This window comes from Chiloscyllium punctatum, chromosome 9 (genome assembly GCF_047496795.1).
Source record: "Chiloscyllium punctatum isolate Juve2018m chromosome 9, sChiPun1.3, whole genome shotgun sequence".
Lineage (NCBI taxonomy): Eukaryota > Metazoa > Chordata > Chondrichthyes > Orectolobiformes > Hemiscylliidae > Chiloscyllium > Chiloscyllium punctatum.
Genome location: NC_092747.1, coordinates 71048004 through 71073999, shown reverse-complemented (window position 1 = coordinate 71073999; position 25996 = coordinate 71048004). Strand labels below are relative to the sequence as shown.

Below are 25996 nucleotides of genomic sequence, written 5' to 3'. Positions count from 1 at the left end.
ATGGAAAAAATCGGGGGTATATCCAAATCAAGGAAGGCCAGAGAGAGACATGGGGACAAGTCTCTCTGAAAATGCTCCTGAAAATGAAATGGTAGCCAGGAGGCTGCAGAGACACAGAGGTACTAATTGCTGGGATTTATACTAGGCCTCAGTATAAAAAATATCTCCCAACACACAGGAAAAAACAGCATGTGAACTGAGAATGATCAGAGTCCAGGTCCTGCTTGGTATCAACCATATTCTTCAGAAAAAGTAAGTAAGGTGAGGTAATACAGAAGCCTTATTTGGACAAGAGGCAATGACGTAATACTACCTAGCTCCTTGGTCTGAAGCCAATAAGGTAAAGACATGCGATATGCAGATATGCCTCCGCCAACAGGAAAAAGGCACTACAACTTGAGAAAGATAAGGCAAGAGATTAAAAGATGATCTCTGAGGCTTACAGGCAGCAATAACTCCAGAGACCAACCCTCGCAAATCAGACCCTACATCAGGGATGAGGAGAGAGAAAGAGCAGCGTGTGGTCAACAATCAGTCCTCCTCAGCAGCACTAAAATGGTTATCCAGATTGGGTATTACCTTTTGTGTTCTGAGACTGTTCAGGATATGTCAGGGACTCGAGTAGATACATAAATAGATTTTTAATTCAGTTTGTGGGAAAATTTATAAGCTCTCATTTGTAAGAGAACATATAAGACATAACTTGCATGGTTTAATACATTAATAAAGTAACTTGTGAAGTTATAAGAATTGACTGTTCTCCTCTCCGCACACACCAGCTGCTGTACCTGGTAACTGCTGGATTCAGACAGCAGTTTGTGGTTGCCGGACTCAAACAGGCATCAATAGGAGTTAATTCGGTCTGTTTAACATGACTGAAAACATATTTTAGAGAACCTTACCATTTATAATGATGGTTATAAGAAGACCCATCAGAGTGTTATGGAAAGATTCAAGGGACACATTCAAATCAAAGAAGGCCTAAGAGAGGCATTGAGAGTCCAGAGCCTAGTGACAAGGCATGAAGACCATATAACAGATGGCCAGCAGATAGGTTCAGACCTGCCAGATGAGTTGCAAGTCTGGGTTTAGAGATTGCAGATTTCAGTGTATGACCAGTTACCTGGAATGGATCCCCATACAATTTTAGCAAATGATATAAAGACAGACAGTAAGAGTTTCATTAAACATTTAAAGTAAGTGTCACTGTGGTGAACATAGTTTATAGAGTGACGTAGACAGATTACACGAGTGAGTAAAATCTTGGCAGATGGAATATAATGAGGGAAAATGTGAGTGTATGAACTTTACTGTAATATTAATGGCAAGGGAAAAAACAAACTAGAGTTTACATTGGAAGTATAATAAACTAGTTAAACATATAGCATGAAGAAATTATACCAAAAATGAATTAAAATCTCTGCACTGCTGAAAAACACATCTGTTAATCATAGTTTTCCAATTTGTTCTCATTAAGACAGTTCTCAAGAATACAAGGTCAAGGGAAAATCAATAATAATAGTAATGAGGAAAGACTGCAGTTTAGTGGCAAGTGGAATCTGATCGATAAGAGTCATTGCCATAGAGAATTCAACCATTAAAGCTGATAGTTAACAGCTAGGCTTTGTTAGATTTTCCATTGAATATGTATTCTTGTGAAAGGTGCTGTTGAGTGCAAAGCGAAAAGTATGTCTTTTATCAGCAATACACAAATTTTGTACAACCTAATGGCCGCAATGTTCCTGGTTTCTGAAATAAAATTGGAGCTGTTTAAATAAATAAAACAAAATTAACAAAAATATGCAAGGATCTAAATTAAATGCAAGACCTTTCACTTTACCGAATTTCCATTCTCATCAATAATAGAGATGTAATTAGGATTGTTTTTGTTTGGATAAGACAACAGGACATCGTAGTGAACTAATTCAACTGAATCCAGTCCCCAGTTCTTCCACTGTGTTTGTATCTGTTGGGCTAACTGGAGATTTTTTTCAGTTCCGGCTAAGTGAGGAAATCGTGTCCAATTCCTGAATGAAATAAAATTGAAGGAAATCATATTAATGCTCATGAATACTTGAAAGCTGATGAACCTGTAGAGTGAAAAAATGAAAATTTTAACATAGGAAATAATTTAGAATATGCAAAAAAAACAAACTAATTCATGATTTAATTGAAGTCTGGCTCTATAACATCTGAACTGAACACATCAATCTAGTTGATTGTCAATGTATAAACAATACACTTTGAGCCATTCATGACCTGACAATACATTAAACAAAGGAGCAAATTAACTCAATCCTAGCAGTGTCACTCTCTGTGTAGTGTAATAAAACCTCCTGACATAATTGTTCTAAAGACACAATTCAAAATTGATTGCAGTATTGTTAGAGTATCACTTTTCAGTTCATTATAGAACAATTAAAACAACAGAAGAAAGAATCAGTTTATATTTGTTTGGTGAGAATATGCCAAATTAGACAGGCAGTCACATTTGAGAGCACTTATATCTGGCCCTTCGGCCCAACAAGTCCCCACCGGCAAACAACCCATCACAGTTATAATCTCTTGCTGTGATTCTTAACTTAAAAATCTTTTTACTTTTCATTTCTTGTAACCTGGGTTAAATCAAACTGGTTGTCTTCCCTCTATGGTGTGTATATCCTTCATTTGATAATGAGACTAAAACTGTCTACAACCCTCTAATTTCACCAAGACTCTGTACAATTGCAAAACTTCTTGCAATAAAGGATAAATTGCTTAGTCTACCAGTGTGTTAGTTTTCAGTGACTAAGAACACCTAGGTTTCTTTGGATGTCAATACATACCAATCTCTTTACATCACTTAAGAAATTTTCCACAGTATTTCTTTCTCCCAAAGTGGATAATTATTATTACACATTACAGCCCACTCACTCACTCTGTCCAAATCAGCTTTAAGTGTCTTTACATCCTTCTCACAATTCACATACCCACCTGGTTTTGTGTCATTTGCAAACTTGTAAATATTACCTTTGATCCCCACATCTAAGTCATCGATATGAATTGTGAATAGCCAGGGCCCAAGAGTTGATTCCTCACCTATTTTCTGTCCATCAGCCAATTTTCAATCCAGGTCAATCTATCAACCCCTATCTCACATGCTCTACTTTTGTTTACTAACCTGTTGTGGAATTTTATTAAAAGCTTTCGGAAAATACAGATGTACCACTTACATTACTATCACTTTATCTACTCTGCTAAGTACATCCTCAAAACACTCCCACACATCTGTCAACCTTGATTTTTCCTTCCCTAAATCCATATTGACTTGGTCCAACAGTCTGTCTCCAGTTCTCAGATGCCTCATAACAGAATCACAGCATTTTCCCTACTATTAGTTTCAGGCTAACAAATTTTTAATTCCTTGTTTTCTCTGTTCTTCTTTTCTTAAATAGTAGCATTACATTTTCTAACTTTAATCACTGCATTCTCAATGTTCAGAGCATATGAGCTCTATACCACATACATGTTATATAGTTACTTTACTTGGTCTTCTCTAGGAGTCCATCACTAGTCAAGTGATCAATAACTGTTTTCAAACCTAGCAAATGAAGAATACACAGTGAAATTTAGAATCCCCACCAGCCTATCTGAAGGCAGGAGTAACACAAATGATAAAATGAATGGCTATCCCACCATTTTTGTACTGGCCTGTCAAAGGACTGATTAATAGCCACCTAGAATGTTATTCAACCTCTGACAATATAATATGTGCAGCTAGGAGTGGGGTAATAGTAAGGTAGCTAACCCACAACACCTCAGGTAAAAAGACAGCAAGGAAATGAGTGTTGTTACCTCCTTTGGAGTTCTCTGTGCCCACTGGGTCACTCACCCACCCAAAGAAAAAGAGGATACCTATTTCTTTGTGCTCCATACCCAGCCACCTCCCCCTGGCTCTGGTTTGAGTCCCACCCCAGGACTTGATAGTCAAGGAAGCTTCATTCCTTACAGAGTCAAGTAGGTTGAGCATAGAGCTACAAATTCTCCCAATACAGACCAAAAGCAGGTGGGAAGAGAAGGGGAGATCACCAGTCAGCCCATGTGAGAAAGAATGTTGTGGTCTGTACCACAGGCCAAGTTCAGTAGGCTTTCCTGGATGAATTCTCACATTACACCACTCTCATTTATAATTAGTCCTCAATGCAAGTGTTCTAAGAACACATTCCACAGCATTTTACTTTTCATCATCCCAGCACAACTCCAGCCCAACATGAGATTGAAAACATTGCCCAACAGTTCAGAATCAATAAGCCACTGGAGCATACAAATACTAAAATATGGCAGGAAGCACACATGATTTGTACACACCAACTCAACTCCCTCATCAGGAAGCAGGAGAGTACAGCAGGGATAAACAATGCTGTAATTGTGCCCATTGTTTGCCACAATTGCCAAAGAGCTCCAATGAGAGTCACTATGCAGATTTTACCTATCAAGAGGTACAGGAGACACAATCTTCACAACAATGCACATTCAACAAGAGTGCAGGGAGCAGCATCAACCTCGAGAAATCTCTTTCTTTAACATCACAAAGACCTCTGACTCTCAACCATGAGGACCTATTGAGTATGTTCCTCAGATATGGCTACCTGAAGAAACTTGTTACCATCACCCATATATTGGCATCCAAGTCATTATCCTCATCAATGGGTTCACCACAAACACAATATGTGCAAACTGGGATTACATCACCAAGGCTCACTCCATCTTCCTTGCTACAACTCTCGACCCCATATCCATGATGTTTCCTGCCAGTATGGAGCTTCTTTACAGGATCTGTGAGATATTGTTCAGCCTGCATTATCTCCCTGCCAGAACCAAGACCACATAATCTCCATAATCAATCTACTGTATGCAGACATCATGTCTGCCCACACATGTGCACACTTGGAAGCCAAGCATCAAAGTCTTGTCAACGCATTCATGGAAGGATATGACAGAATGGGCCTCACTATAAACATCCTGAACACAAAAGGTCCTCTAGCAGCCTTCTCCCACCATATAACACTGGGTTCACCTAGTGATTCAAGGTGAGCCACTGGACAATGTGGATCGATTGCCTTACCTTGGAAGCTTCCTCTCAGCAAGGGCAGATACCAACAACAAAATTCACACCACCTCCAAAATGACAGTGCATGTGGCCATGTGAGGACCAGAGTGTTTGAATATAAAAGACTTCAAATCCAACTCCAAGCTGCTGATCTACCAACACTTCCGTATGGGTGGAAACATGGTTAATGTTCAAAAGGTGCTTTAAACCACAAGCTTCTCATCAAAGATCACCAACAATGCATCCACAAAATCCTGTCAATATACTGGCAGGATATGTGCTCTAATATCAGTGTTCTCTCTCAAGCCCACATCCACAAAATCTAGTTAGTTAATTAGCTTTACTGGGCTGACCACATTATTCAAATGCCTGACACAAGACTTCTCAACAGGCTCTCTACTCTGTCATGGTATACAGTTACCAGGAGGAAAGAGGAAATGCTGCAAGTTCATTCTCATCAGCCTCCCTGAAAAATAATGCAATATCTCAATGGACTCATTTCTAATTCAGAACTGCCCAAACTGAGGGGAGACATTCACAAAGATGGTAACCATTTTGAGTATTTCAGACAAACCAATACAGAGGCCACCGCAGATTGCAGAAGAAACATTCAAGAAACCAAGCATTTGACCCATGCACTTCAGCCAACACCTGTTGCCCCACCTGTGGCAGGGTTTGCAAACCCAGTATCCAACCAGACATTTCAGGACCCAGCTTCCGAAGCAGAAGAAAGTCATCCTCGATCTTGAGGAACTGCCGAAGAAAACGGCACCATTCAAGTCAAACCTGAACAACACTATGGTGCCTCAAGTGAAAGACAGAAGGCATAATTCCATGATTTAATTTCTGTTTGCACTATATATGCTTTAACCTTCCTGCAACTGCGATCACAAAGTACTTGAATTTTAATTTATTTTGAGGCATTATAATTGAAATAGATCTCAGCAGAAAACAGGCACTCTCATGTCTCTGCTAACATAATTACTGCAGCATCATTTCTCAAAAATTAGTGATTATTTTTATGTCTAGATCATGTCTAATTTTAATTTCTTTCCTTCAAATTAGCTACTCCAATAATGCACTTTGCAATATTTTATCATATACATTAGCAGATGGTCAGTCAGCTTATCTGTGTTTTAAATTTTTACGAGGGCCATAAATTTATTAGTTCAAATTACATCTATATGACTTTTCCTTGTATTTACTGATTAATGTGACCTCTTATTCTTTGTTCAAAATGCCTGATATTTAATCTGGTATTTATGCACTTAGTTCTCATTTTAAGCCCTTCAACTACTGGAAAGTACTTTGTAATACTAGAAAGTATTACTGGAAAGTAACTACTGGAAAGTATTCTGTTCTATTCTTTATCTATCTAAACTCTTATTGTGCAATTATGCAGCTATCTCTTCTGTTCTACAAAAATCAGCTCTGAGCTTTCCAAGTCTTCCTGATACTAGACAATGTACACATTTTGTTTCAGAACTGCAGACCACTGAAGATCTGAAACAAAAATAGAAAATGCTACAAAAACTCAACAGGTATGGCAATATATGGAGAGAAAGCAGAGTTAATCTTTCAAGTCCAGTGGCCTTTTCTCAGAACTAGAATATACTTGTGAATCTGTATTGCACGCTCTCTGATGTCACAATATTCTCCTTAGAGTGGTTCCCAATGTAATAGTTTAATTGAGGCTTTATATAGACCCATCAGTACCCCTTGGCCTTAATATTCTATGTTTCATGATAAAATTGCAGAATTTCACATTTTAATAATACCATCTAAGTAGCTGGGCCTCTTTCCCTGAGCTTCCCAGTCTTAATATCTTCCGATGTGATTTTTTTTGTCAAATCTTATCTATTTTCTTTTTTTCACTATGTTGAATGTGCTATATAATTAAGTGCTGCCTGTTCATAGACTCTTGAGTGCTTTAACCTAAACTTATCAATGCAATTCTAAAACTACTAGCTTCCTTTTCTGATGGAATATATTATTTTCTGTATCACTTAATCTTGCAAAATAATACTACTATTAGCCAATGCCATGCCAGTTTCCCTTTCAACCTCACTTGCATCACTCTTTATCTTCGAATATCTGCCCTATCCAATTTGATATTCTAACTTTTCCAATTACGTTTCGACATTCAGCTTGAATGTTAAGATTTGCTGTTTTGTGATTACTACTTCCCAGATTGTCATCCAATTTCAGCTCATCTATCTACCTTAATTAATTCTTGAAACATACAATGGGACAGGCACTGCTCCATCAATCTCAAATTTTGCATCTCTCATGTTCTCCAATCACAGACCAATTTTAATCTTCATGTTCAGCTGACTGGTTCACTAGCAAGTAACAGCCTATGTTTGGACAAGCAGCTAGGAAAATACTTGGCTTCAGAAATTGGGTCACACAGATTGTTATGGGCCAAGTCTTAATTTAGAACATAGAACAGTACAGACTCTTGATGTCGTGTCAACCTTTTATCGTACTCGAAGACCAAACTAACCTACATACCCTTTATTGTACTATCTTCTATGTACCTATCCAAGAGTCGCTTAGATATGCCTAATGTATCTGATACTCCTACCACCACTGGCAGTGCATTCCATGGACCCACTACACTCTGTGTAAAGAACCTACCTCTGACATCTCCCCTAAACATTCCTCCAATTACTATAAAATCCCGCCTCCTTGTGACAGTCTTTTCCGCCCTGGGAAAAAAATCTCTGGATATCCACTCTATCTATGCCTCCCATCATCTCTTACACCTCTAGTAAGCCACATCTCATCCTTCTTCACTTTAATGAGAAAAGCCCTAGCTCCCTCCACCTTACTTCATAAGACATACCCTCTAGTCCTGGCAGCATCCTGGTAAATCTCCTCTGCACCCTCTCTAAAGCTTCCATGTCCTTCTTGTAATGAGGTGACAAGAACTGAACATAATATTCCAAGTGTAGTCTAACCAGAGCTCTATAGAGCTGCAGCACAACCTCACAGCTCTTAAATTCAATCCCCCTGCTAATGCAAGTCAACACACCATACTCCTTCTTAACAACCCTATCAACTTGGGTGGAAACTTTGAGGGATCTAAGGACATGGACCCCAAGATCCATCTGTTCCTCCACACCGCCAAGAATCACGTCTTTAACCCTGTAATCTGCATTCAAATTTGACCTTCCAAAATGAATCACTTCACATTTTTCCAAGTTGAACTCTATCTGCCATTTATCGGCCCAGTTTTACATCCTGTCAATGTCTTGTTGTAATCTATAACAGTCTTCTACACTATCCACAACTCTACCAACCTTAGCATCATCAGCAAACTTACTAACCCATCTTTCCAGTTCCTCATCCAAGTCATTTATAAAAATCACAAACAGCAGAGGTCCCAGAGCCGATCCCTGCGGAGCACCACAGGTCATCAAGTTCCAGGGTGAATATTTTCCATCTACTACCACCCTCCGTCTTCTATGAGTCAGCCAATTCTGTATCCAGACAGCCAGATTTCCCTGTATCCCACACCTCCTTACTTTCTGAATGAACCTACCATGGGGAACTTTATCAAACGCCTTGCTAAAATCCACGTACACCACATCCACAGTGGTGCTGTAGGCTAGGTACCTTCTACCTAGGGTAGAAGGTGTCATGTCTAGGTAGGATGCTGTCTGCTGGGGGGAGATTGTGGGGTGGGAGATGGAGGTGAAGGAAGTGTCCAGGGTGGCTGAGGGCAAAAAAAAACATTTGGTAAGGGTAGATGTAGAAGACAGCTGCAGTAGTTGATTGTGCAAAGCAGGAAAAAGAGTTTTCAATATGACAACAAACAAATACTCGGTTAACTGGGAGCTGGAGAAACTTAGTGAAAAAACGAATTCCTTGAAATCAACAGTGGAGTCTTTTGATTCAAACAGCATTTGTTCAGGATCTTCTTCATGAGGTAAAAATGGTAGTGGATAATACTGTAATCAAAGCTGTTACAGTTTTAATTGTTAAAGTTAAGTCTAGAATCTTTAAACTTTAACCTTGTTAAAATGTTCCAGCTTCATGTATATACGATTATAACTATTGGCTCTGACCACATGGTATGCAGGATGAAATCTGTGTGTGTGGTGAAGTGTGCATTTCTTATTTTAGAAAAAAAGTATTTGTTGCTAACTTATGCCTGTTATCTTCAGGAAATTTAATTACTATGACATCTACAAAGTTAACACTTTGCTTGTGTTTGGTGGATTTAACTTTAATGGAGGTTGATAATTGAGGATATTGATGAATTCTAATTCTGCTTTGTTGCAAGTGTAAGTACCCTGTTGGTCAACACAACTATAGCAGGAATTAGTAATACATACTTCATCATCTGTTAAGTGAGTTAGTGAGAACGAGGAAGTCATTTGGATGGGTATATGAATAGGAAGGGTTTGGAGGGATATGGGCCGGGTGCTGGCAGGTGGGACTAGATTGGGTTAGGATATCTGGTCGGCATAGATGGGTTGGACCGAAGGATCTGTTTCCCTGCTGTAAATCTCTATGACTCTATAAGTACCCACCCCACAAAAATCAAACGTAGCTCTCAGGAAAATCTCATGACCCTGGCCTCTATTCTTATGGCCTTGTGAGTAATTAAAATTTTTCAGAACAGATAAAGAAAAAGTGTATATGAAGTCTTTTTATTTTTGTGTTTTAATAATTGTGTGCTGAACTGAGAAAGGGCTGTTTTAAAAAAACACAGCTTAAAAGGATGGCTGGCTGTTTTGAAAAGAAAGTAAGCCATTACAAGCATTATGCAACCAACTGTTTGACCGAGCAATAATTGAAGTTTGAGTTGTAGATGATTTGCTAATGGAGTGCACAAATGCAGCTTTTGCTGGCAAGACGTTGATTGGTCTATGGGCAAGTGAACAGCTTTCTATGACAGAGAGCTTTTTTGCCTGCAAAACCTGTTGGTTCTTGGGTAACTGAACAGTTTGGAGCTGGGAAAGTGTTAGAAAGAGAGAGAAAAAGAAAGAAAGAGAGAAAAGCGTTCAGTTCTTTCCCAACTTGAAAATGGTATCTCTGTTCTCTGCAGTAAAAACTCACCGTAAACCTAAAGAAAACTAGTTTACCTTGACTTCAACAACTGTTGGAAGCTGTGATTTTAACTGATAACTCAGAGACTTCTATTATAAATGAACCAGCCACCTTGTGTTTCTCACCAACCCAGTAGAAGTTTCCATAGATAGATGACTGAAGTAGCATACTGGCCAACAGTAGAATCTTCGGATCTTCTCAACAACGGAACCTGGGGTCAAGAACTATAAAACTGTCTTTGTAGTCTTCTCCTTTGCCATAAACTATTTTTGCCATCGTGGCTAGTCTGACTGTCCATGTGCATGTTTAAGGGAGAGTTTATAAGGGGATTGACATTATAATAAATAGTGTTATATGAAGACAGTTTATAACAGTTTACCTGTAGTAAGAGGCTAATTACTTGTAATGAATAGTAAATCTTGTTCAGTACAGAAACCTCATCCATGTTTTATATCAACCTGGATCGAGAAGACAAGCAAATTGGGGATCTGTATATATTTTATAAAACCTTTACTTTTTGTGACGACTCTGGGAATAAAGTGGCTCAATTTCCAGTCGGCTATTCTACTGAATCATAACACTGCCAAATGTACATAGCAGACTGTATGTAATGTCGCCTCCTAATTAAATTCAATCTTTGTTGTGACCAGTGGAAGAATACGACAAGGGATCTGTTCACCCCTCATAACTCGGTTATGCTAGTATAAACTCATGTCCATTCTATGGACAAGTCATTTCATGTGACCTTGTTACTTTCATCATATTCAAACATACATTACACTTCCTTGTATCTTTCTTCACCTGTATTCCCTTCTCCTTCTCAAATTAACTTGCTTCTGCATCCACCAGTAAAAATAACTCTTCCTAATGTCGCTTACAGTTTTACTATAAAATTCCCAATTATCTCGCATTTGGCTTCGATTCACCATGACATTCAGGAATTATCAACCTAAGCAACCTTATCTTCACCTCCACCTTTGCTGCCTTAGGCCCCATGAAAACTAGGACTCTGACTGTTTATTACCTTGCATTGGCCTTCATTCCACTGTCTTACAAGGTATCCAGATTTCATTGCACTTGGCAATAAATGGTTTTGACATTCACTGACATACTTGACTGGATCACACAAAGAATAAAAGGGTATGTCCTAGCCTCAAGTCTCTACCAAAAAAAATTAACCCTTCTCCTCAAACTTCTCAACCCTCATTTCCCACACTAAGTGTAAGAAACTCGCAGGCATGTTTTTAATCACTAAGATTGAAACCATCTGATCAACAGTCCTTCCTGCTCAAGCCCTAACACCTAACATAACACTTCATAGCACCTAACTCAATCTCTTTTGACCCACAACAGTCTTTACAGCAATCATATTACCCAACATGACTAATCTTCTGTCACAAATCAACTTGCCTACCCTTTCTCCATATTACTTGATTCCTGAGAGACCATAAATATGTCCATCTTAGCCCTAAATGTATTGAACAATGTATCACATCTCTAAATTCCAAACATTCAGAGTCCATTGAGTGAAGATTTTTCTCCTTATCTAATCTCAATCCTCACTGATTTGTTCCTTATCTCAAGATTGTTCCAGTGCTCTAGACTCCCCAGATAGAAGCAACATCATCTCAGTGTCCACCTTGTTAAGCTCCTTTAGCATCTTGTCTGTTTCAATGAGATCCATCTTTTATTCTTCAAATCCAGAGAAAATATCCCCAGTTTACTCAGCCTTGCATTGTAGGTAAAGTCGCTCAAAATCTGGTGACCCTTTGTTGTCCTATGGCAATCATACCTTTCATTTGTATAGGAAAAATAATTAAATGCAATGCTCCAGGTGAAGTATTACAAAAGGAGCCATTATTAGATTCTCTCCTGTTAGAGGCGGCCACTGACTGACATTGTGTGGTTCAAATATAACTTGTTACTTATCAAATCAAATCTGGATGATGTCTCGGTCTTGCTGTATATGGACATGGGCTACTTCAGTACTTTAGAAGTCGTGAATGGTGCTGTACATTGTGCAATACTCAGCCAATATCTTCAACTTATGATAGATGCAGGGTAATTGATGAAGCAGCTGAACATGGTTGAGCCTAGGACAGAACCTTCAGAAGTTATGGAGTGATGACTTGGACCTGAGATGATTGACCCTCAACAACCATACTATCTTTCTTTGTGTTAGGTCTGCTTCTAATCGGCTTGAGAGATTTCCTCTCGATTCCCATTCACCTCTACATTTGCTAGAGCTCCTTGGTGCCACACTTGGTCAAATGCAGCATTGATATCAAGGGTAGTCAGTCACTCTCACCTCTAGAGTTCAGATTTTTTGTCCATATTTGGACCAAATTTATAATGAGGTCAGAAGTTGAGTGGTCCTGGCAGAAATTAAATGAAAGAGTCATTAAGTAGGTTACTCATTTTTAAGTGCCACTTTAAGGGCCGAAAGGCCTGTTTCCACACTGTAAGTAATCTAATCTAATCTTTATAGCACTGCAAGTGACCTCTTTCATCCATTCACCAATAAGTGAGAGTAAATAGGTAGGAAAGTAATTGGCGAGGTTGAATTTGTTCTGCTTTTTGTGAATAGGACAAACCAGGGCAATTTTTGACATTGTTCGGTCGATGCCAATTTTATAGCTGCACTGGAACAGCTTGGCTAGGGACACACAAACTTCTGAAACACAAGCCTTCAGCGTTCTTGTCAGATTGTTGTTGGGGCCCTTAACATTTGCAAGGTTCAGTGTCTTTAGCCATTTTTTGATATCACATGGAGTGAATTTAATTAGTTGAAAATTGACAACTGCAAACCTCAGCAGAAGGCTGAAATGGATCAAAACTGCCACTCTGGCTGAAGAAGGGTGGCAAATGTTTCAGCTTGTCTTTTGCCTTAACATGCAGGGCTCCCTTATCACTAAGAATAGGGATATTTCTGGAGCAATGTCTTCCTCCTCCAGTGAGTGGTTTAGTTGTCCACCACTATTCACAACTGATTATGGCAGGATTTCAGCGTTTTGAGCTGTTCTGTTAGTTGTGGGATCACTTAGACCAATTTATTGCCTATGCTCCAGCTGTTTGGCATGTAAGTAGTCCTGTGTTGTAGCTTCACTAGTTTAACAGCTCATATTTAGGTATGAACTTAGAAAAGTAAAGAATAGGAATAGGTGTTATTTCTGGTATCCCCTCTCAACTGTTTATTGAGCCAGAGTTGATTTCTTAGCTTGATGGTATATGCTAGGCCATAAGGTTACAGATCGTGGTTGATTACAACTCTGCTGCTGCTGATGATGGTCCACTGCAATTTATGGATACCCAGTCCTGAGTCACCAGGTATGTGCGACATCCATTCATTTAACTCAATAGCAGTGCTACACAACATGATGGATTGCATTTTTGGAGACATTCTTCTGTGATAGGTTGATTGGTAAGGACAAGGTGAGGTAGATTTCTCCCTCTCATTGGTTCCATCACCACTTCTTACAGACACACAGCAGGTATGTCCTTTTGGACAAGGCTAGCTTAGACATCAAAGTATTCCATTCAATGTACCCTTATTACCAATGATTCTTCCAAGTGATATTCAACATGAAAGAGTACTGGTTCATCAGCTGGCATGAGTACAGTTTAGGAAGATGATTTTCTTTGCCAATGTCTGACCTGATGCTGTAAGAATTCATGGGATCTGGACTCAACGCTGATGACTCCCAAGCAACTTCTTCCCGACTGCCTTCTCTGGTGGGTAGGTCCTGTCACATCAATGCAGAGACATAATCATATTCAGGTATCAGATGACATCAGGGTGTGGCTTGATGAGCCTGTGGCACAGCTTTTCAAGATTTGGTACAAGCCTCCAGATGGTTATATGGAGGACATTGCAGGGTCAACAATGCTAGTTTTGCTGTTGGCCAGTGCCTAGGTTGACACAGGTTGATGCTGTGTGATCTGTCAGGTTTCATTCATTTACAATTTTATTCTTGCACTGTGTTTTAAAACACTTGCAAGAAAGATCAAGACATTATTTGTCTTCCTAACTGCTTATTGTACATGCTTTCCTTATATTCCACCTAGCTTCATATCATTAGTAAAATGAGGTAGATTACTCTCAGTTTCTTTGTCAAGGCATAAACAGATCTCAAATACTGAGGCCTCAGCACTGACCCTTGCAACACTCTACTAATCACGATCTAACAACTTAATTAAAATCCCATCTATCAATACTGTTTGCATTTTATCCATTAACAATCTTCTAGCCACACTAATGCATTGATCCCCAACTCCACAAGTTTGTACATCATATATTTTCACAACTCATTAGAGTAGGACACTGAAAATCAAGATCCACCATTCCCACAGTCACCAAAGTTAAACATTTTTAAAAGTATGCAAAATTCCCTAATTTACCTGTCTTCTAGATCCAGGTTATCAGAAAGCATGGACCAATGTTCTGTACTTAGCTAAAGGTATGAACCATCAGCATATAATTGTACTAATTTCTACTCAAACTCACTTTTACACACAAATATCTGAAAGATTGCTCCCTTTTGACCTTTAGACACAGCCATTTGCTAAAAGCATATGTAATGAGCTTGATACACAAAAGGACTGGCTCATGCTACCACTTTGATGACGATGTAGCACAGTGCTGTACGGTGACATGTACAGCCCCTGCATGGCTTTTAGGTTCAGTGCTCCCACTATTACAAGTTGCCAGTCTAACCGTCTGTGATCAAAAGCAATGCAAGCCACAGAAGCTAGCTACCTAAGACAGAGGACTAAAGAACAAGTGCGCCAAAAAATTAATGCAAGCCACACAAACAGCAGCAGCTCATAAGTCAGTGCTAAAGTCAGTGAATGCGCACTAAGAAAACAATGTGAAGCACATAGTGGCTGGCTGCTTCCAAACATTCTCAAAGAAAGATGGCTAAAAGCCATGAGATGCATCCAGTACAGACAGAAAAGATGTGTGTGTCACCCCAGAGTGCAAATGAATCTGGCAGAAGAATCTAAATACGAGAGGTGACTGAGCTTCAAAGAAAAGAGTTGAATTGCTGAAGTGGTGAGAGCAGGCATGATGATGTGATGGTGGTTTGCCAATGCTGACTTGTGTGGATGAAGAATCGAAGAAAATGGTAGCCAAGGAGTATGCAAGGACTTTGTTCTGAACAGACAGTTGCATGATAGCCTAGAGAAGGATTTGGTGAGCTACTGCTACCAGGTACCCGCTTTGGTTTACATGGCAGAATTTTGCACCGTCCAGTTTTTCACTGAAAGAAAGGGAACTGGAAGTAGCATAAAAATAAGGTGAGTTCTGAGAAAGGATCACCAGATCTCAAACTTTAACTCTGATTTCTCTTCACACATGCTGCCAGACCTGCTGAGCTTTTCCAGCAACTCCTGTTTTTGTTGTTGTTGTTGAGTAAGGTGAGTTGGGTCTTTATGGAGATGTAAACGTATGGAAATAATGTAGTGGCTGTCAGTGGGGAGATTCTGAAGTCGCCACTGATGGCTTGAGGGAAGAAATTGGGAACATTTTCCTTGACGTTAAGAATGTGACTTTTTTCGTTCTTCCCATATTTTTCTACATTTCAAACACCACACCAGGAATGGGAAAACTTTTCCCAATGACTTCAGTCTTCTCAATGTTTAAGTAAAGGAAATGACAGATCTCCTATAACTAACTGACAGACAAGAAGTTAGACATCAGAAGAAGTGGACGTGCCAAGATAGGCTGTGGAGATTTAAAACTGGGTGGCATCAGGGTCATTACTGAAGTATTTGCCCATATCTTCAGAAGACATTACCATGAGAAATCAAATAGATGTGAATGAGAAAGTCAATAAGGACAAATTCATGAGAGACTCAGGAAATAACTGGACTAGATAGAAGCCATTTCTGCTTTGACTACAACTGGACGCGTGTGAATAAAACAAAACAAAGCAATTCCAATGAAAGAGACAATAAGGATAGAACGAGAATATTGTAGGCTTCTCTGATGAAACCTTCAGAGCAAACACAGATGCACTAATGTATTATGGTTATGGTCAGAAATCAGTGTGACTTTGATCAGCCATTTCAACACCATGGCAGGTATGGAAACCAAACTGAAAACCTTCTATAATAATACGAGTAACTGCTAAATACACAGCAGGGCTGGTAGCATCTGTCAATATAAAAACAGAGTTAATGGCTGATTCTTCCAAAGTCACAGTAGTGAATGTTGGGATGTCCCTACTATTGAACTTAGTGAACAATCAGAGGTCCTGATCCATGCCCATTCATGCTAATTACGTTAAAGTTTAATTTTCTAAGGGGTTAATTTACACTGCCTAGGACACTACAAGAATATCTCAAAGAATGAATTATGACTGAAGTCTTGGGCTAGATACCAGTTACCTCTCCTGACCAAACTCTCCTCACCAATTGACTATTTCCCTTCATCTATGACATTAAAACATCCTCATCCTGCAGCCTGGCTACTTTTGTTCCTGCCTCACTGAATCATTTAATAACTGTACCTGAACCTGAAAGTCATATAAAGGAATTATCAACTTCACTGTTCATTTTTGCTATTTTTCTGCATGGGTGACCGTACTGAAGCATTGTTGTTGCAGCCAGGACAAAAAAGACACAGCTGTAAAGCTGTAAAAACGCAGATTCACAATAATCTTCACAGAGAATGCCAATTACCCAGCATCACTTCTGACCAATGGGTCATTGCTTCAACTCATGACATTTCATCAGAATTATGCAGATTCCAAATGGATTTTCAGGAAACATGAGGTGACCATATAGTCAAAAACCTGGAAGGAAGAGAGGGAAGAGATAACTGGCAGCACGGTGGCTCAGTGGTTATCACTGCTACCTCATAGAGCCAGGGGCCCGAATTCAATTCCAACCTGAGATGAGAGTCTGTATGGAGATTGCACGTTCTCCCCATGTCTGTGTGGGTTTTCTTGCTCAGTCCAAAGATGTACAGGTTAGGTGGTTGGGCCATGCTAAATTGCCCATTGTACTCAGCAATGTGTAGGGTAGATGGATTAGTCATGGGAAATGCAGGGTTACAGGGACAGGGTGGGGGTGTGAGTCTGGTTGGAATGTTCTTTGGAGAGATGCTGTGGACTTCTTAGGCCAAATGACCTGTTTCCACACTGTAGGGATACTATAAAATTCCATAAGGATATAGTTTGAAAAGGTAGATAGATGAATGGGTTGGGTAACACAGTGTCTGACATTAAATGTAAAACACATTTGCAAGAGGCACATATTACGACATGGGGTAAATCCCTCCGCTAATTTAAGCCAGCCACAGAAAGGATTCACCTCATGCTGTAATCTGTTAAAATTCAAGAGGCAAAGACTTACCCCAGAGGTCACTATTTAATATAAAAATTAACAACTTTACTCTTTAAGTCCAACAGAGAATATTAAAACCAACAAGTATTTACAAATCCTTTCTCTTAAACCTATCTTTTACCATCACTCTACAATACTAGCCTGATAAAAAAAAATTTAGATTTACAAAAAAACCTCAACTTTCAAAACCAGTCAGCTGTCAAATCTTCTCTTTGTATCTTCCTCTGCAGATTTTTCTGTCATCTTTTCAATGTTCTGCTGCATAAACTTCTTATTGCCAGGTACTTTTGAGAGAGCTGTTCTGCTGGCAGTCTGTACTTGCTGGTGGCTTGACAGTTCTCCCCCTAACTGTTCAAAATGTCTGGTTTTATACCACAAAACATCAGACTGTTTCATTGGTTTTAATATTATCAAAATACTAAATTCAAATTTGATTGGATTCTGGTATCTTGGTGCATAGTTTAAACTGATTGGCCGAATTTGAATTTTTGTGTTCCATAACAATATAGCTGTACTATTAGTTTCAACCAAGTGTAACCTTGTTCAGAACATTGTGTGCTGGGTCAGGCAACCCTTGCTAGCTTTTCAACTCTCTTAAATGGTATAGTACCTCTACACCTTCATTAGACACAAACAAATGTTTCTGCACCCGACAGCAAGAAGTCAGAATGGGGTGTTGCCTCGCTGGTGCTAGGATCAAGGATATCTCAGCGAACGTGCAGAATAGTCTCAAAATGAAGAGGGATTAGCAGGAGGTTGTTGTATACATTGGAGTTAACAACATAGGAAGAGAAAAGAATGAGATTCTGAGGAGAGAATATAGGAATTTAGGCAGGAAGTTAAGAAGGTTTTTGAGGGTAGTAAAATCTGGATTACTCTCAGTGCCATGAGCTACTGAGGATAGGAATAAGGATGAAGCTGGTGCAGAGGAGACAGATTCACATTTTTGGATAATTGGAATCTCTTCTGGGTAGGAGTGACCTGTATATGAAGGATGGAATGCACCTGAATTTGAAGGGGACTAATATACTGGTGGGGAGATTTACTAAAGCTGCTCGGGCTGTTTTGATTACGACTAACATTACAGCCGTACTTAGACAGGATATTCCTGGGAATACATAAAGGGATGTTATATAGATGGAACTGAAAAAATAAGGAAGGGATGATCACGTTTTTGCAATTGCACTATAGACGCTCCAACAGTCAGCGCGAAAATTGGAAGGAGTTCTTAATTATTTATAAGACTAATAGGGTGGTTATTGTAAGGGATTTTAACTTTTCAAACACAGACTGGGACTGCTATAGTGTTAAAGGCTTTAATGGAGAAGTATTTTTTAAGTGTGTACAAGAAAATCTTCTGATTCAGTAGTGGATATACCCACTAGAGAAGGTGCAAAACATGACCTAGTCTTGGGAAATAAGGCAGGGCAAGTGACTGAGGTGTCAGTGGGACAGCACTTTGGGACCAGTGATCATAATTCTATAACTTTTAAAACAGTGATGGAAAAGGATAGATCAGATATAAAAGTTTTCTATATTAATAGAAGGCCAATTTTGACAGTATTAAGGAAGAAATTTCAAAAGTTGGTTTGGGCGGATGTTTACAGGAGAGGGACGGCTAGAAAATGGAAAGCTTTCATAAATTAGATAATGAGAGCCCAGAGACAGTATGTTCCTGTTAGGGTGAAGAGCAAGGTTGGTAGGTGTTGGGAATGCTGGATGACTAGAGATATTGAGGGTTTGGTCAAGAAAAAGGATGCATACGTCAGATATAGATTGCAGAAATCGAATGAATCCTTAGAAGGGTATAAAGTATTCTTAAGAGAGAAATCAGGAGGGCAAATAGGGTACATAAGATAGCTTTGGCAAATAGAGTTAAGGAGAATTTAAAGGGATTTTATAAATACATTAAGGCTAAAAGGATAACTAGGGAGAGAGGTCCCTTAAAGATCAGCAAGGCCACCTTTGTGTGGAAATCTGGGAGATGGAGGAGATACTAAACAAGTATTCTGCATCAGTATTTATTGTGGAGAAGGACATGGTAGATATTGAACTTGGGGAAATACGTAGTGACATCTTGAAAAATGCCCATATTATAGAGGAGTTGGTGCTGGATGGTTTAAAGCCATAAAGGTGGATAAATCCCTGGATCCTGATCAGCTGTACCTTAGTACTCTGTGGGTAGCTAGGAAAGTGATTGTTGGGCCCCTTGCTCAGGTATTTATATCATTGAGAGCCACAGGTGAGGTGCTGGATGACTGGAGATTGATTAATGTGGTGCCACTATTTAAGGAGAAAAAGCCAGGGAATTATACACCGTTGAGCCTGACATTGGTGGTGGGCAACTTGTTGGAGAGAATCCAGAGGGATAAGATTTACATTAATTTGGAAAAGCAAGGACTAACTAGGGATAGTCAACATGGCTTTGTGTGTGGGAAATCACGTCACACTAACTTGATTGAATTTTTTGAAGAAGTAATGTAGATGATTGATGAGGGCAGAGCAGTGGATGTGATCTATGTGGACTTCAGTAAGACATTCGATAGGTTTTCTCATGGTAGACAGGTTAGCAAGGTTAGATTACATAGAATACAGGGAGAACTGCCACTTGGATGCAGAACTGGCTCGAAGGTAAAAGACAAAGGGTGATGATGGAAGGTTGCTTTTCAGACTGCAGGCCTCTGAACAGTAATGTGCCACAAGGATTGGTGTCAGTTCCACTGCTTTTCATCATTTATATAATGATTTGGATATGAACATAGGAGGCAATGGTTAATAAGTTTGCAGATGACACCAAAATTGGAGATGTAGTGGACAACAAAGGTTGCCGTGGGGCGGCACGGTGGCTCAGTGGTTAGTACTGCTGCCTCACAGCACCAGGGACCAGGGTTTATTTCCCATCTGGGGCAACTGTCTATGTGGAGTTTGCACTTTCTCCCTGTTTCTGCGAGGGTTTCCTTCGGGTGAATTGGCCATGCTAAATTGCCCATAGAATTAAGTGCATTAGTCAGGGGGAGTCTGAGTGGGTTGCTTTTCAGAGGGTCGGTGTGGACTTGTTGGGTCGAAGGGCCTGTTTCCACACTGTAGGGAATCTAATCATATAATTGGATCTTGATCAGATAAGCCACAGCGGCAGGTGGAGTTTAATTTAGATGAATGTGAGGTGCTGCATTTTGGAAAGGCAAATCAGGGCAGGACATACACTTAATGGCAAGATGCTCCTGAACAAAGAGACTTTGGAGTACAGGTTCATAGTTCCTTGAATTTGGAGTCACAGGTAGATAGGATAGTGAAGGTGTTTGGTATGCTTGCCTTTATTGGTCAGTGCATTGAGTATGGAAGTTGAGAGGTTATGTTGTGGCTGTACAGAACAATGGTTAGGCCACTTTTGTGGTACTGTCTGCAATTCTGGTTTCTCTGCTATATGAAGGATGTTGTGAAAGTTGAAAGGGTTCAGAAAAGATTTACAAGTATGTTGCCAAGATTGGAGGGTTTGAGCTCTAGGGAGAGGCCATATAAGCTGGGGCTATTTTCTCTGGCACATTGGAGGGTGGGGAGTAACCTTATAGAGATTCATAAGATCATGAGGGGCATGGACAGGGTAAATAGAAAAGGTCTTTTCCCTGGAGTCAAAAAGTAGAGGTCAAACTTTTAGTGTGCGAGGGGAAAGATTTAAAGGGTACCAAAGGGGCAACTCTTTCACGCAGAGCGTGGTCCCAGTCCTGAAGAAGGGTTACACCCAAAACATTGACTTGTCCACATCTTGATGCTTCCTGGCTTTCAGCCTCTTGCTTGACTAGCACATATGGTATGAGCTGCCAGAGGAAGTGGTGGAGGCTGGTGCAATCACAGCATTTAAAAGTCGTCCGCATGGGATATAAATAGGAAAGGTTTAGAGGGATATGGACCAACTGTTGGCCAATAGGACAAGATTCATCTAGGATATCTGGTCAAGTTGGACCGATGGGTCTGTTTCTGTGTTGTACATGTCTATGACTCTGCTGTCAAGTGATTGCAGATTACTTTTTCAGAATGCCAGTAGCATGGATTGCTAATCAGAATTCACCTTGAGATGTGCAGATAGGAAACGCAAGTGTCTTCCACTGTGAATAGTTCAATTTGTAGATCGGAATTTTGTGACGTTATTTAGAAGGGATTGTCAACATCCCTACACAAATTTTCAGATATCATGTGTTAAAATTGGAATTTGCATCCTTTGGGTAAATTTCATTTCCATTAGCACTATTAAAAGAAAATTCCAAAATATGATCAGCTTTTGACCCTTTCTGGCTAATGGGGTTGTTGTAAATTCTATAAATTTTAAATAATTTACAGAACATGGATGTTATTGGCTCGGCCTGTATTTATTGCTTATGCCTGTACTTATTGTCCATCCCTAATTGTCCAGGGACAGTTAAAGTCAACCACATTGCTGTGCTTTAGAAGTTACATGTAGACCAGACCAGCTAAGACAGCAGTTTTCCTCCCTAAAGGGTATTAGTGATCCAGATGGGATCTTTTTTCCTGACAATCAACAAGAGCTTCACTAAACTCTTAACTCCAGACCTTGGTTGAATTCAAATTCCACCATCAGGATGGCAGGACTCAAGCCCAGGTACCCAGCGCATTACCTGTGTCTCTCGGTTAATAGTCTAACGATAATACAAATAGGCCAATGCATCCCCATGATCATTGTCCCATCGCAGGGTCATCCCATCTGCTCCACAGATAAGTCATAATATCTCTGAATATGTGATTAGAAACTATCTCCAGATTAAAGAGTAAAGATCTCAGTGGTAATCATCTCTGTATTACTACATCTGCCACGTAATTCAAGCAGATTATACAATTTAATGCTTGTTTTAGATAGCTGTTCTATTATGATGCATTTCACTTAAATTATTCTTCATTAATATAGACAGTTCACCAGGACATTAAGACAAAAAGTAACACAGGGACAGAATGGGTGGGGGGGGGGGGGGGGGGGGGGGGGGGAGTAGAACTTAGAAATCCAAACTAAAAAGTTAAGATGATGGAACAACATAACAATATGGTTAAACCTAAGCAGAGGGGGACAGGAGAGGTGGAGAGTTCAACAGTAATACTGTATACTGTGGGAAGGTGATGCCTTAGTAATATTATTGCTAGAAACTCAGCTAATCTGGGGACCTGGGTTCATATCCTACTAGCATAGATGGTGGAATAAATTCATTGTCGATTGTCAGGGAAACCCATCTAATTCACTAATGTCCTTAATGGAAGGAAGCGGTCATCCTTACCTGGTCTGGTCTACATGTGACTCCTGACCCTCTGAGGCAATTAGGGCAATAAATGCTGGCCCAGCCAGAGCAGCCCACATTCCATAATTGAGTAAATGAAATCTGAGAAGATAGTAGCTCTTAAACGAAAAAGAAAGAGTCTTCATTTGAATGTGAGAACAATAAAATGAAACAACTAGTGACACAAATGATGGTTTAGACCTTTTGTTAGAGGTTTCAGGAACATGGTTAAGAGATAACCAAGACAAGAAATAAGTATTCCAGAGTATACAACACTGTTATAAGACAAAATGCAACAAGTGAGGGGGCAGTCCTGATAAAAGGGATAACATAAGGATATGTGTAAGAAAATATCTTGGCTCAAAAGATTAAGAGTAGCATTAGTTATAGGTGATGATTAGAAATAGCAAAGATCAGAAAATACTGGTGGGAATAGTTTTTGCGCTCCCTAATTACACCATTGGACAGAGCACTAAACAAGAAATTATCAGAGTTTATAACTAATGCAATGCAGTAATTGTTGGGGACTGTAATTATCGTAAAGACTAAACAAATCAACTTATTGATGATCTGGAAGGTGAGATGGTAGAATGCTCATGTTAGTTTTATGAGCTGTCTGTTGTCGAATCAAATATAAAGGCACTTCAAATCTGGCATTGTTTTATGTAATAGGGCAAATTTAATTAACAATCTCACAATAAAAGATTCCTGGCTTTACTTCAAAAAATTCTCTCTCGCTCTATGTGTGTTTATATATATATAAACTCAAAGATTAGAAAAAAATTCTAGATTTAGAATCTCCTCAGTTCAGTGGAGCTGGCTAAAAAAAATTCCTGGGAAACAGGAATCCAATTTAAATCCACAGTTAAGTTTGAAAGTGAAATACTCCAGTCCAAAACAAGAATCACAAATTTAAATAAAGCCACTTAGATCGGTACAAGGAGCAGGTACAATGAGAGAGCTCACTAATGACGACAGGATAAATAGATAAAAGAATCTGAAGAGGAGATGGATTGGACTTGCAACATTAACTCTATTCCTTTCTCCATACAAACTGCAGACCTACTGAGTTTTTCCAGCATTTCTGTTTTACTTCAGGTTCAGGATAGTATTATTTTAAACAAATAGGATAATAAAATTACTAAGATTATTAGTAAGTCTGAGGATTAGGAGTATTTTAGAGTCTGTTTGATTCCACCACCAAGGACCACAAAAAGCTGATGGGGTGGGGAGAAGCAGAATGTAAATAATGAGGAATAGGAAGAGACAGATTGTAAGAGCATTTACAATTATAAAAAAAGAAGAGCTGCTAAAACAATTGTTAGCTTTTTTGAGACAAAGATAGGAGAAATTATCATTGGGAGCAAGAAACTGGCAGAGACTTTCAACAAATATTTTGTATATATCTTCACACTGTGAACTTCTGTTTTTGTTTCTGATTTACAGCATCTGCAGTTCTTTTGATTTTGATTTAGTACAACACTTAATGATGCTTTCCTATACCTGTATAAAATTCCACAGAATACATACTGCAAGTTAATACTTTATGTTTTGTAACATTCTGATTTCCACAAATTCTGGGGTTATCCAAAAGTATCTTACTGCTGAAGGGCAACTTTGTTTTGTTCAAATCAATGGTATGGTTTTGTGACACAAGTATAATTGCAGCTAATTTGCAGACAATGTGACACTGAGCAGATAATCTAAAACGTATTTCCCGAGCTAAACATAAGAAACCGCTGGCAATATGGGACTCATTCACTGTCGAGTCACTACTTTATTGAAAGCAGAATCTAGGTGTTCACACCAACACAATTGGAAGCTGACGTAGGCCAGCTAAAGCATATAAAGTCTCTTACCGCAGATATACTCTCATGTTTTCAGCTTGCATTTCATTCAGCAGCTTGCTCCCAATAGTTTGAGGTTTCATCGGAAAGTTGTCCACACAGGGCCTTCCAACCCACCCTTTAAGAACAAATTATAGATTTCAAAATCATTCTGCCGAAGCTTTTGTTCAGCCGGTCTTTGGAAATGAACTGCTAAGCGGTACCTCGTTTTGATTAATAACATGCAGCTCTATGGAAAAATTTATTTGCCGTACTGGTAAGACATGTTTCGTATCAGTGGACTCAGTCCAGTTCTAATAGAAGTAAATTCAACTCTATTTTTCACCTCTTCAACTCACTCCCCATTTCCCGTGAAGGCACAGTTCGGGGACTCAATACTCACCAATTAGAAACCCAAACAAAAATATTGCGGTGAATATCAATAACATTCGCGCCCACTTGCACCAATTCACACCCGACCTCATTTTTGAGGTTGTGGCCAGGTCTCCCGTATCTTAGATGGAAATGCCGGAACTGAACTTCGACCAACAACTATGAGCTGGAAACAATTCACTGCCCCAGCTGTAAAAGTCTGCGAGAGTGTAGGGAAAGTTAGTTCTCTGCAGTTAAGGCAAATGGAGCACGCGATATTTTGCAGACGTTAAGAATTTGATCTACTTCGTGACTGGACTGAGTCCAGCCAATGCAACTTTGGAGCTCAGTCTGAACACAGTTTGCAGTTCTGATAATAAACAGCGCTAACTATTGTTTATTTGATCCGTAATTTTGTTCTATACACATCCACCAGTTTGGAATGTGTTACTGAATTCTGTCTGCTGCAATTCAATCTCCTCTACACCTTGTAATTTGATCCACTCATTCGCACAGGTAGAGCTGGCGGTGCTATCATTTTCTTTTCAAGACGAGGCTCTTGTTCATCCTTGAGGTTGAAGATTTATCATTTCGGATATTTGGTAGGATTCCAGTAGGTGTCGGTGTCTGTGTCAACAAGACAAGCTACCAAAGACCACTGCGTTTTTGAGCCCTAGTGCAGGAATGTTTCTCCTGTTTGTTTGCACGATGTTCAGTGATCCCGAATGAGTTTCAAGGTCGATATCGAAACTCGTTAAGTGAAGCCTTCAGAATGTTTTTGTTCCTTTGACCAATATGAACGCGTGACTTAGAATCAAGCTCCTCACTGAAGGTTCGTTTGGGTGAATTTATGTCAGGTATTCTGACCTCAAGGCCAGCCCGTCTCAGCTGTAACTGCGCCTATATGATGTGGAGGTGCCGCTGTTGGACAGGGGTGGACAAAGTCAAAAATCACACAACACCGAGTTACAGTTCAACAGGGTCATTTGAAACCGCAAACCTTCGGAGTCCCATTTCCT

General features: G+C 39.5%; 1 protein-coding gene across 1 annotated transcript in view; it reads right to left on the bottom strand.

The window, feature by feature from the left end:
* Nucleotides 1-25727, bottom strand: part of naalad2 (N-acetylated alpha-linked acidic dipeptidase 2) — a 151807-nt gene extending 126080 nt beyond the window's left edge. Inside the window, exons 1-3 of the mRNA XM_072577777.1 lie at nt 25009-25727; nt 24639-24744; nt 1841-2027 (exon numbers count right to left, since the gene is read on the bottom strand). Coding sequence (XP_072433878.1) covers nt 1841-2027; nt 24639-24744; nt 25009-25090 — 375 coding nt within the window. The 5' untranslated portion in view covers nt 25091-25727. The remainder of the gene's footprint in view (nt 1-1840; nt 2028-24638; nt 24745-25008) is intronic.
* Between the last annotated feature and the right edge of the window lie 269 nt (nt 25728-25996).